This window comes from Beta vulgaris, chromosome 4 (assembly GCF_026745355.1).
Source record: "Beta vulgaris subsp. vulgaris cultivar EL10 chromosome 4, EL10.2, whole genome shotgun sequence".
NCBI lineage: Eukaryota > Viridiplantae > Streptophyta > Magnoliopsida > Caryophyllales > Amaranthaceae > Beta > Beta vulgaris.
The window spans coordinates 15,775,436-15,787,935 of record NC_079205.1 but is presented as its reverse complement, the minus strand read 5'-3'; the positions used below and the strand labels follow the sequence as shown (position 1 = coordinate 15,787,935).

Here is a 12,500-nt window from a genome sequence, read left to right as displayed (position 1 = left end):
ATACTGATAGAGACAGAAAGAGAGAGAAATAGTTACCGTAACTGAACTTAATAACAACACGAAGTGCCAACTTGAAAGCTATTTTTGATAACACAAACCTAGATTTCTACCTGACTTTAACCTCCTTAACTCTGTGAGATGTTCATCATTTGAAACTGATAGCTTCAAACGGAGATCTGTCAGTGCAATTTCTTGTCGCCAGCTTAAGGGACCAGACGAGTATAATAATTCCAAAACACAACGATAACCATATAAGTCTAACTTATGTGCTTCTAAAGCATCACCCCTTTGAAACTGAGCACTAGATACTTCCTCCTCTCCCAAATCATGACTATAAGGCTCGGCGTCACTCGAAAGAGAAACACTATGGTCTTGGCTACACCCTGCTGAAGAATGGCTGAGCAACCTATCAGGAATCGCATCAAGATCCACCTCCTTATCTACTAATCTTCGTTTCTGGACACACTTTGAATAAGCTTTGTCAGCTGATGCATAATCAGGAGATGACCTCTTCAATGATTTAGACAGCGCAACAGATTGATATGATACTTTCTGCACCAAATTAAAACAAGGAGTTAAAACAATTAGAATCATCTTACACATGAAAAAGATCATATATACTAGGTATATCATATGCAAGATTTCTCAAGAAACCAAAACCAAACAGTTACTCGATCGAATGTATATACAAAAAGCAGGATATAATACCTTATCCACGAGAAACGAATCGTTATCTTTCCATTCTTGCCGAGCTCGAACACTCGACTTCTCCACTGTAATGTGATGCTGAGAATCAAACACCCAGTTACAATAGTAACCATCTTTATCCAACACTTCTATAAACTCGCCCTCACTCCAAACTCCTGTCATTGGTGGTGGACGAAGCTGAACTGCGTTTCTTTCTTTGTGATCCTTTTTTTTCTTTTCTTTTTGTTGATCAAGCTGAACTGCGTTTGCTGCTACTAAGGGGTGATTCATTTATCAAGGTCTCAAGGACTTCCCTTCTTATTTGAGATTACGTAGAGAATAGTAATAGGATTTGGATTAGTAATTAAATATCTATCTTTTTCTAGTTCGACTTATATCAGGATACTTTAATTTGTATTTTTTTTTTTGAAGAGTACTTTAATTTGTATTATTGGTTAGGATATCTTTTAGTTATTTTAGCATACTTTGTATTACAAACTAGTTTTTTTTGCCCGGGCGATGCCTCAACTTATAAAACTTGATTTTTTTGCTCCCTAAAATACGCCCCCCCAATGGCTGGTGGTGAAGCTAAGTATCCTCACCGCCACTTCCCAACACTCCTCTCAGAATTGAGCCAAATTCCCCATACTATCTTGGCTCTCAGTATCGTCCCGGAGATTTTATTACCCCTACTCGTATTCGTTCTGATAATTATGATGTTTGAACAAAATTCCCCATATTATCTTGGCTCCCAAGATCGTCCTTGAGATTTTAGTACCCCTACTCGTCTTGGTTCTGATAATTATTATGATGATTGGGCTAGCTATATTCAAACCGTGTTAGAAGCTCGACGGAAGTTTGTTATTTTGAATGGTTGATAAAGCTGTATTTATACATGATTTTAGATTGTTATATTACCTTTTTCGTATAAGTTATGAGACTTATAATATGATTTCTTCTTATGTTTCAACGTTTTAAGAGTTAAGTTACTTAAGTAATAAAATAGATTTAAAATATGAAAGATGCGCTCAATAAATTACTTGCTTGATGCTAGTACTACCTATATATACATGCTAATAAATTGGTTTATTTAATATTTATAATATGAAAATTGTGTTTACTATATAATGACTTTATTTTTAGAATTCATCTATTCTTTACCCTATTGATTTATTTTGTAGGAAAATTAAAAGAAGAAAAAAAAAAGAAACAAAAGTAAAAAAAAGTAAAAGGGAGTCATCAAATTGAACCCCAGTAAAGAGAATCAAATTGGTCTACAAGGAGGAGAGAGAGGCGACAATGAGACTGAAAGCAGCGAGGGGCCCACTGGGTGGTGTTGCAGTCTGGCGGCATTGCGATGTTACTGTCTGGACTCGCTGGTGGTCGGCGGCAGTAAGGTGGCAGAGCAGGTGGTGAATGGAATTTGGGTGGTTGATGGTTTTGTTTTGGGTTACCAAAAAAACAGAGGAAGAGTAAGTGAGAGATCTAGCCATCGTAGGTTAGAGAGAGGATGAGTGATAACTAGGGCAGAGAAAGAAGTGAGAGACAAGTGACAAGTTGGGAGGGGTGAATGACTTATGAACGTATGCTTTGAGGAGTGGTCGGGGTGTATCTTATTCTTAGAAATTCTCCTTCTACGACCATTCTTCTTATGTGGACGGGGTGTATCTTGAATCTCCTTATTAAAATAGAAAGTCGTGAACATTCCATCCCTCTCGAACCTTAAACATACCAGGATAAGATTCTAAGATTCTTTTTGTTCTTGATATCATGATAGTGGGTACCTGTAAGTTTGTAATGCTTCTCCTTACTCCATTCATCATGGACACACCCATAGTCTCCATTGCAGAGTTTTATGCGCTTTGTTCTGTTCCATATTGAAAAATCACTAATTCTTTAGTATGATTTAAGTTATCCAACCCATTCGAAAAAACCACATTCTCTTGTTTTACATGCCAATTTACTCTTGATTCTACCATCTGAACTCTTGACTACCCTTATAGTCATCGTAGAACCAGACCTAGAATTGAAGCACTAAATAGTTTTTCTCTTTGTTAGCACATGATAATCTTTCCTTGATATTGGAATAAAAGAGTTGACCTCCTTTGGTTAACAAATAGATACTTGGGCACAACCATAATAGGATTTTGAAATTTGAGAATGGTCCCAACATCCTTCATCCTCTCTTCTGTCACATCTTCTCTCTTTTGAGGTGAAAATTTTTTCCCTTTCTCACTTGGACACTTTTTTTCTCCAATGTCTTCTATAACATATAATTTTTGAGCTCCCTTCTTATTATTCAAACCCAAGTGTCATTCCCTTGCACATTAACTTGCTCGAAAAAATAATTCTGTTCTAGATACTTTTTAACCTTCTTGTTTGGACAGGGAAGTACCAATCCTAAAGTTGTTAGGATATCCTCTTGAAAATGCGTTTCTGAGCTTTCCTTGACAAGGTAGATGGCTTTTAATCTCTTCAAGTTTCACATATACCTCCCTATTTCTAGGTTCAATACTGAATGTCATCAACAAGTTCCAATAAGCCAAGTCCGTTTTCCCTAACTCTATAGCAGCCATAACTCTTGTAAACAACGCTTTAACACTATTCGGGTTGAAATCCAAGACGATTGAACAAATCTGGCCCACCTTCTCAAACTAATTTTTTTTTTTTTTTGCTAAAACAAGCTATAGAGTTTAAGAGAATACATATGGCCAACTCAAAACATTCAACCCTTTTTCTTTCTTCTACAATTTCATACCGAGCAAGAATGATCCCTGTATATCTATATCTCTCTAGGCGATCATCCATTTTCCTTGGCTTAAAAAGTAAATTACCCTTCTCCTTTAACTCTTTAGCAAACCCAAGAACGCCATTCGAATTTTTTTAACTTGCAATTAACTCAAACATGAATTCATGTTCATTTATTGGCTCTTCCCCCTCAGTGAGGAGTCGAATCACTTCCTCCTTAAGTTTCTTATAAACCTCCGAGGAAACCATCTTAAGACCCAATCTAACTAAAAAACCCAAACGAGCAAAAGCATAATCTTTTAAAATTTTAACAACTAGCCAGCCAACAATTGGAAAAGAAAATTTACAGCAAAAACCGTGATGGAAGAAAGTAGATCAGGTTTGCAAATATTGATATATCCAACTAGAGTTGTCCAACAATGATAATCCAACCAGGGAAAAGACACCAGGGATTAGTCGTACCTATCACAAGATGTAAACCTGCTGCAGATGTGCAAATAAGAAGAATGGTCGGAGATGAAGCTTTCCACGGCCAAAGGGCGGAATCGGCGGCCTAGAGGTTGTAATTACTGGGGGCCAATAGGAGGGGTCATAAGCTTTAAGAGAGAGGAAGAAAGAGGTATTTTTTGAAAAATATACTTATGATGTATCATATAATTAGAATAACTAAAATTGTTTTAAAATCTTTATATATATTTCTACTTGGCGTTTTTTTTCTTTTTCACTTGTCTCTATCGATTTACTACTTCTCTCTTCAGCACCCTTTATCATATTGTCCACTTTATTAGAGGGGTGTAAATGATGCAAGTTGAGTTCAAGTTTGGCTAAGCTCGATTCGAACTCAAAAAGTCAAAGTCAAGCTCGACTCGACTCGAAATCTCAAGAGTTTGAAGAAATCATACTCGATTCGAACTTGAAATCCTAAACTCAAACTCAACTAAATTTGAAACTCAAAACTCAACCAAGCGCGAATTTGAATCAATGTTCGACTCGAGCTTGATTCAATCCATGTACTCTGAGTTAAGTACTCGAGGTAGCCTTTTATAGAGGAAAAGAGTTAGTGTTTCATTGCCCAACCAATATGGGACTTTATGAAACAAATTAACCTATCATTGAAAACATTAGTTTCCATATAATGAAGAAATTCAACCAATAGTTTTTGGTTCTATTTATAAAGAACATAAACTACTCAACTTTCGTTTTGCAACCATTGTAGGACAAAAAAAAAAGAAGCTATAAACCAATGTGAGACATTTAGTGTTTTACATAAAAGATCATTTTTAATAATTTTCTAGTTTGTTCATGAGCTTTTAAAGCGAGGCAATGTTAAGGCTTGGTTCGTTGAAATATTGAGCTTCATTTGACAATCACCTACAGATGTTATTTAAAGTTCAATATGAAAATATTTTCTTTGTAATTATTGATTTTATTTCATGGAATAATCTAAAAATTTTGAAAATTATTGATTATTCCATGAAATAAAAGTATTATATACAATTATTTTTTGAATTTCTTGTGAGCTTTTAACGTCGAGTAGGTAGTAACTGAACTCGACTCGTTAGTCTCATTTACACCCTATATGTTATATGTCCGCATAGTCATTAGTTTGGATGTTCTCATATTGTCATATGTGAGCAAGTATCCATGTTGTTATTTACTTTTTTTTTAGTTTACACTGGGAAAAGACTAGAATATTACACAAAAACATACGTACAAATTACTCCAATATTACACAAAAACGTAGTTACAAATTACTCCCCCTGTCTTTTAGTTGTTACATTCACTTTTGCACAATTGCCAAGGAAACATATGGACACTATTGCAAAGAAGAGCAATCAAGACAAAAATAAGAATATAGAGGTAAATAACCAGCATAACAAAGGAGAAATGGAAAGAAACACTCCCAACTATGCACGTTCCGCCATTTTCAGTCCCAACTAAGGATTATTTTTGAACGGTCCCAACTATGCATCATTTTTGCCAAAATTGGTCCCATGTGACTGATTACCTATTAAACAGGTTACAATTTTTTTCTTTAAAATTTCTTAACTGAGTTTCTTTCTTCTTTTTTCTCTCTCCTATCTGCTTCCTCCCATGGCACCCTTCTTCCACCCTCCCCCTCCCACCCCTTCCCCAGCCACCCAAAAATCCCATCCCCCTACCAACCATCCCCCTCCCACCCTTTCTCGAGCTACCCTGAAATACCCTCCCCCCTCCCCTGCCAACCCTCCCCCTCCCACCCATTCCCCAACATCATTTGATCTCCTTCTCTCAACTAATGTCATTCTCCCGAAAACAACAACTTCATTGTAATTTGCAACTCAATTTTATCTTCTTCAATCATCAGTTTTTATAGAATTATCGTCAAAATTTCATTTGAATTTGATTGATTTTTTGCAGTGCTAAGTTAGAGGAAGAGAATATCTTTGCGCATCAAACTAGACCAATTAATTATAGTAGAATCATCCCGCAAATCATCAATAAGTGAACGAATGTATGCAGAATCGAACATCGACATCGAAATCAAATTTCACTTAATGTAGAAATTATCACAAAACCCTAAAATAGTGAAGAATATAAATCTGAAAAAATCCAACACAAAGATATCAAATGAAAATAGAGAAGATGCAACCAAAGATAATGGTGGCCTCAGGGGTGGTTCGTCACAGTGACAAAGGTTTGGTTTAGGGTGCAGGTTCATCGACGCGGGTGGGTGAGGAGAGAGATGGGTGCTGCGAAAAAGAGGGGTTTCATGGAAAGAGAGGGAGATGGAGAAGAGAGAGATGGTTAGGGGTTTTATAACCACTGTTAATGGTGGAGGATGAGATTTGGATGTTGACTTTTGTAGTGGAGAGAGAAAATGTTGGTGGTGCTGGGTGGTGGGGTGATGTTGAATAGGTGGTGGTGAAAAAGAAAAAAAAGCATTTTACCTGTTGTAGTAGGTCATTGACCTGTTGGGACCAATTTCGGCGAAAATGATGCATAGTTGGGACCGCTCAGAAATAATCCTTAGTTGGGACTTGAAAATTGCAGAACACCCATAGCTGCAACTGAACCTATCAATTTTTCCCATACTAAAAGTAAAAATGTTTAGCAAATACAACAAGTAAATTCGGACACCCGAAAATGTTTAGAGATAAAACCTTATTATGATCTAACATCTTACTTCATATGGATTAGGAAAATGATGAATCGAAAAAAATGGGAACAAAATTATAAAGCTAGTTTCTAAATTACAAACGAAATTAAATTGAGAAAAATTACAAAGCTAAACCCTAAAAGAATTTTATAAACAGACGAGATTATACAAAATGAAAAGATAAACCATCAGATTTGAAAAATAAAATCGAAATAGATGAACCCTAAGAATTGAAAAATGAAACTGAAACAAGATTTACTAAAAATTACACAAACAGGAACATATAGTAGCGCCGCTTCTTGCATCGCGGCTTGGGAGGATTGAGGAGAGAGAAAAACGGTGATTTTTAACTTCTTTAAGTCGCATCTCTTCGCTTCTTGGTCTGTTAGTTTATTTTTCGTCGTCTTCATGTTTCCTTGGCAATTCTCTTTGTGGTTGTTGGGGAAGCGAAGAACGATGGTGGCAGTGGTGAGGAGAGAGGGTGAGAGTGGTGGCGATGGAAAGGGTGACGATGGCGGAAGATATTAAGGATCAAATAGAGAGGATGGAAGGCTAGAGGATGGAAAAGAGGATCACATAGAGGTTAGGATTAGAGTGAGGGAGGTTAGGGGTTAGAGCCTTATATGTTAAAAGGAGGGAAGTGGGCCGCGAGATACATTGAGCGAGCTAGCCCATATATGGATCCAAGTAACCGATCTAGTTTTAAACTGGATCAATTAATTGGACCAATATTTTGGCGCTCAAAAATCCAAACTAACTAGTGCAGTTGCCTTAGAAAACCGGACCAGTTAACCTTAACTTATCTGGTTAAGTATAAACCGGATAAGTTCTTTCATGTCATTTAAGGTTTTTTCTACTAGTGGGAGTCTCTATTGATCCCGATAAGATAAATGATATGTTGGAGTGCTCTAGACCCACCAACGTCCCTGATGTTTGAAGTTTCATGAGCTTAGCTGGATACTATCGAACATTCGTCCAAGACATCTCCAAGATAGCTCATCTCATAACCCAATGTATGAAGAAATTTGTCAAGTTTGAGTGGAATTATAAATATGAATATGCCTTCCAAGAGTTAAAACAAACGTCTCACCACCACCCCTGTTCTCAGCCTTGCTTCAGAAACCGACGAGTTCATGGTGTATAGTGATGTCTCAAAGAATGGATCGGGATGTGCTTTGATGCAAAATGAGAAAGTTATAGCTTATACTTCTCGACCGCTCAATAACTATGATGAGCAAAACTACCCTACTCATGGCCTGAAACTACTTAATGATGTGTTTGCCCTCAAGATATGGCGACATTACCTTTATGGTGTTTCATGTAAGATTCTTACCGACAATAAAAGCCTTAAATACATCTTCACACAGAAGGAATTGAGCTTAAGACATCGCAGATGGCTAGAGCTCCTAAAGGATTACAATCTCAATATCCAATATCATCCTTGAAAACCCAATCTTATAGCTGACACCTTAAACTAAAAATCCTACTTAATCTAACCTTAACTCTTCCCAAAGCCATCAGTGACGATCTAAAGAAGATGTTTGTGGAATTTATACAGAAAAATGGAGGCGCGTAATTGAATGCATCATAGTTAAGGCCGACATTGTTAGAGGAGATAAAAGATGCTCAAAGTAGCAACTGAGAAATGGAGAAGAAAGAGAGTGATGTGAGTAAAGGGAAGTCACCAAGACTCGTGATTGAGGAGGACATAATGTAAAGATTTCAAGGAATATATTAGAAGACGCACACAACAGTCCTTTCTCCATTCACCCTGGAGGAAAAAAGTTATACAAAGATTTGAAACAGATTTTCCGGTGGAGTAATATAGTGCAAGAAGTTGCTGGATACTTGGCAAGATGCTTAACCTGTCAAAAGATCAGGATAGAGCATCAGAGACCCATAGGATTGTTGCAGCCATTGGATGTTCCAACTTGGAAAAAGGACTCCATTTTTATGGATTTCATTATGGGGTTACCCCCATCATCCCGAGGCATGAAAATTTTGCAGGCTAACCATTCATGTTCTGAGGCCACGTAGGAAGTCACAGATCAAAAGAAAGCGAAATACCCTTATTTATTTATTTTTATAAGTAAGATTAGTATATTAATGCATCAAAAACCAGCAGAACAATAAGCTCAGCATGGGACAGAACCCCAAGTCAAAAAGCAGCGGCAACAGGCTAAACAAAGCCAAACAAAACTATTTGAGATATTACCCTTACATATTTTCTTAGATGAACTTTAACGTAAACGTTTGCTATCATATATGAATGAATATGCATGATTTTGAAACGTATGATTGAGTATTCGATGTTTTAATATTATATGCCTAAGTTTCGAGGAAAAAACTTTTTTCTAATGGAGAGAGTATGTAATATCCTAAAAATTTAATCTTGGTTAAATTTAATAATTAGCCTAATAAGTTGTTTTAAATTATTTATAAGTTTATTACATAAATAAATCACTTCTTAAATAAAATAATATAAAAATCATGTGTCTAATACAATAATCTAAGCTAGTTGTACGTAGAAAAAAGAAGTAGGAACCAAAAAGTGCTAAATTATGGGAATGGCAAAATAATGAAAAAAATTTGAAAATATAAAAACAACATTTTCCATCCATTTCATCTTCCTCTTCAAGCTCCTCATGCATTGCTCCCCAAACAAACTTCACTACTAACCTTCCATTAAATTGATGGAGTTTCTCTCCCTAAAACCCCTATAAATAGTGGGTGTTTCACCATTTTTCACCACTTAAAAATCTGACATTTTACAAACTTTAAAACGAATCCCCCTTTATTTCGTTCACCACCACCATCCGTTCGCCCGGTCCCGCCCCCAAGACCCTTCTTGTCGTTGTCCCTCCTCTCTCTTTCTCGTAGCCCCCCCTTCCCTTTGTGTGCCGCCAGCTCGTCGAAGCCCCCTACTACAGTCCTCCATCCTCTTTTCTCTCCTCTTTAGTTTGTAGCTTCTCCACGGAAGCTTTGAGGTACGTTCACATACCCCCTAAGTTTGGGTTTAATATAGTGAATTGATATAATTATTTACTTACTTATTAAAGTGAATTACTAATTAACTTAAGGTAAATAAAATGATTAGATATGTAATTGCTCAAATAAGAGTCCGTTTTTGAAGAGACGGTCTCACGTTAGTGTTAACATGAGAACAGCTGATGTCATGCTGACATCACTTATGTGCATCAAACCAACAGCGAAATTAGTTAAGCGGTTGGACCAATTAGTGATGCTAACCTTAAATTTCTTTTGGATGAATTAGTTAAGCGGTGAAGTATATTAGTTAAGCGGTGAAGTGTATTAGTTAAGCGTTGAATTATATTACTTAAGCGTTGAAGTATATTAATTATATCATAGAAACCAAATTATAACGCATTTTACTAATAACTAAAAACCATAACTATTAACGTTACAAATAGAATGATTAATCCAGAACCATAACTATAACTAATAATATGAAAATTATAACTAATAATGTGTAAACAATTACTAATAACTAAAAAAACCATAACTATTAACCTTACAAATATAACTATTTATCTGTAACTAACTATAACCAATAACATGAAAGTTATAACTAATTAATAATGTATAAACAATCACTAATAACTAAACATCATAACTATTAACCTTACAAATATAAATTTACCCAGTTGCATAACTAGTTATCTGGAAACGATAACTAATCACTAGAAAACCATAACTATTTCTACCTAAAAGTTGTGACTCATAATAAGAGATTCATTAGAGTTTCGACCCATTAATAAAGGGAAACAAAGAGTTTTGAGAAATTCTCATCGTCAAGATTGAAGATGCAATACCCTATATTTTTAGTATTTATTTAGATATTTATTTTATATTTATTTTTTGAAATAAATATTTAAAGCAAAGGGTATTTTAGTATTTTCAGTGATTTTTAATTATTTTGGCGGGAATATGGCGCTAAAATTGGACTTGTTAAGCTTTTGGTATTAAATCCTAGTCAAAAAATTTCAGAAAACCAAAAAAAAAAAAAAAAAATTTTTAGGGGCCATATATTCCTACGGGATTTATGGTGATTGGAGGAAGTTTTGTTTTCCTAATAACCTCACAATATTTATGATGGAGGTTACAAATCTTGGTTTAATCTCCTAATTTACGGTGAAGGTTACAAACTATTTAATTTTTGAAATTAAGTACTACCTATTCTACTCCTATAAATACCCCATACCTTAATATCAAGAGATTCAAAGTCCACTTGTTGGCAATTATAGTTACCCCTTGATATAGCTCCGTGATCGGATGACTAGCTTGGGGGGTGTGCACACTTAGCAAAATAGAAAGGGAGATAAGAAGAGAAATTATTTTCGGGATTATTTTTAATCCAAGTTGTTTGGAAAGAGTTTGTTCTTAAAAGTTTATTCTTGAATTATTATTCAAGTGTTTGGAAAGAGTTTGTTCTTAAAAGGTTATTCTTGAATTATTATTCAAGTGTTTGGAAAAAGTTTGTTCTTAAAAGGTTATTCTTGAATTATTATTTCAAGTGTTTGGAAAGAGTTTGTTCTTAAAATGTTATTCTTGAATTATTATTAAGTGTTTGAAAATAGTTTATTCTTAAAGAGTTATTCTTGAATTATTGGTGATGGAGTTTTCGAATGAAAAATTATTACGAACTAACAAATGTATTACTTATCTAGTACATTTCGTACTCAGTTTTATACTAACGCGTATTTTCTTTTTCCTATCTGGCTTTGCCCTGTTTACCCTTTTGGTAAGGAGATTTACAGGTTAAATTTGGATATGCATGGAAGCATACTAGGAAGGGCATCTTCACCTAGATTAGAGTGTTCCATTTATTTTGAGTATTGAGACAATATTTACTTTTATTAATAAAGAAGTATTATTATTTTAGGTTAAAGTCTTTCGCTGCAAGTTATTTTGTTAGTTAGTAGTTGGTTGCCGAAAGCGTGTTAGTCACGTGGCTATAATACTCCTAAATTACTCAAATATTATTTACTAAATTATTTATTTAAAAGAGAGTAATTTGGGGGTGTTACAGAAGAAGTCGCAAAAAAAGACGTTATATAGTTGGAAGTTTCATATGTTCAAAAAATAAAAGAAAGAAAAATAAAGATATGTATGCTTCAAAAGAAATGGAAGTTGGGTGGAGGAAAGGGAAATGGCAGTGACGAGGAGGGAAAAAGGGGTAGAGGAGAGAGAAACACGAGTTGGTACAAGAAAGGGGCATATGAGATAGAAATTAGAGTTGGTAGAGGAAAGACAAAATATAAATTGAGGGGCTAATGAGATGGGTTTACAAACATAACTAATATACTTCAACGCTTAACTAATTCATCCAGAACCAATTTAAGGTTAGCATAACTAATAGGTTCAAGTGCTTAACTAATACCATTGCTGGTATGATGCACGCGTGTGATGTCAGCATGACATCAGTTGATCTCATGTTAACACTAATGTGATACAGTCACCAACTCCCTTTTGTTGTTGTCCCTCCTCCCTTCTCTCTCTCTTCTCTCTCTCTCTCTCGCAACCTCCACCCCCTCCCTCTATGATTCGCCAGCTCGCTGGAGCCCCTACTACATTCCTCCTTCCTCTCTTCTCTCTTATTTAGTTTCTTGCTTCTCCAGTGAAGCATTGAGGTTGCGGCGGTGGAGTCGAGAAGATGGAATTAGGGTTAGGGTAAATGTTTAGGATTAGGGTTAGGGTAAGGGTAAGGGTTTAAGTTTAGGATTAGGGTTTAAATTAGAGTTAAATTGGAGTTAGGGTTAGATTAGAATAAGGATTTAGGGTTAATAATGGAAAAATGGTAAATAAAGCTAACAGTGAGTCAATAGAAGTTAGAAAAGGGCATTTGGTGCACATTTTCAAAAACTCAAGGGTATATGGTGACTTCTTGAAACATTGAGGGTATATG

At 35.5% G+C, this 12,500-nt stretch overlaps 1 protein-coding gene across 1 annotated transcript in view; it reads right to left on the bottom strand.

Annotated features, from left to right (window-relative positions):
- LOC104884656 (protein MALE DISCOVERER 2-like) overlaps nucleotides 1-978 on the bottom strand; it is a 14,093-nt gene extending 13,115 nt beyond the window's left edge. The window contains exons 1-2 of the mRNA XM_048641989.1: nucleotides 709-978; nucleotides 99-552 (exon numbers count right to left, since the gene is read on the bottom strand). Of these exons, the coding sequence (XP_048497946.1) occupies nucleotides 99-552; nucleotides 709-978 (724 nt within the window). The remainder of the gene's footprint in view (nucleotides 1-98; nucleotides 553-708) is intronic.
- Nucleotides 979-12,500: the final 11,522 nt, after the last annotated feature.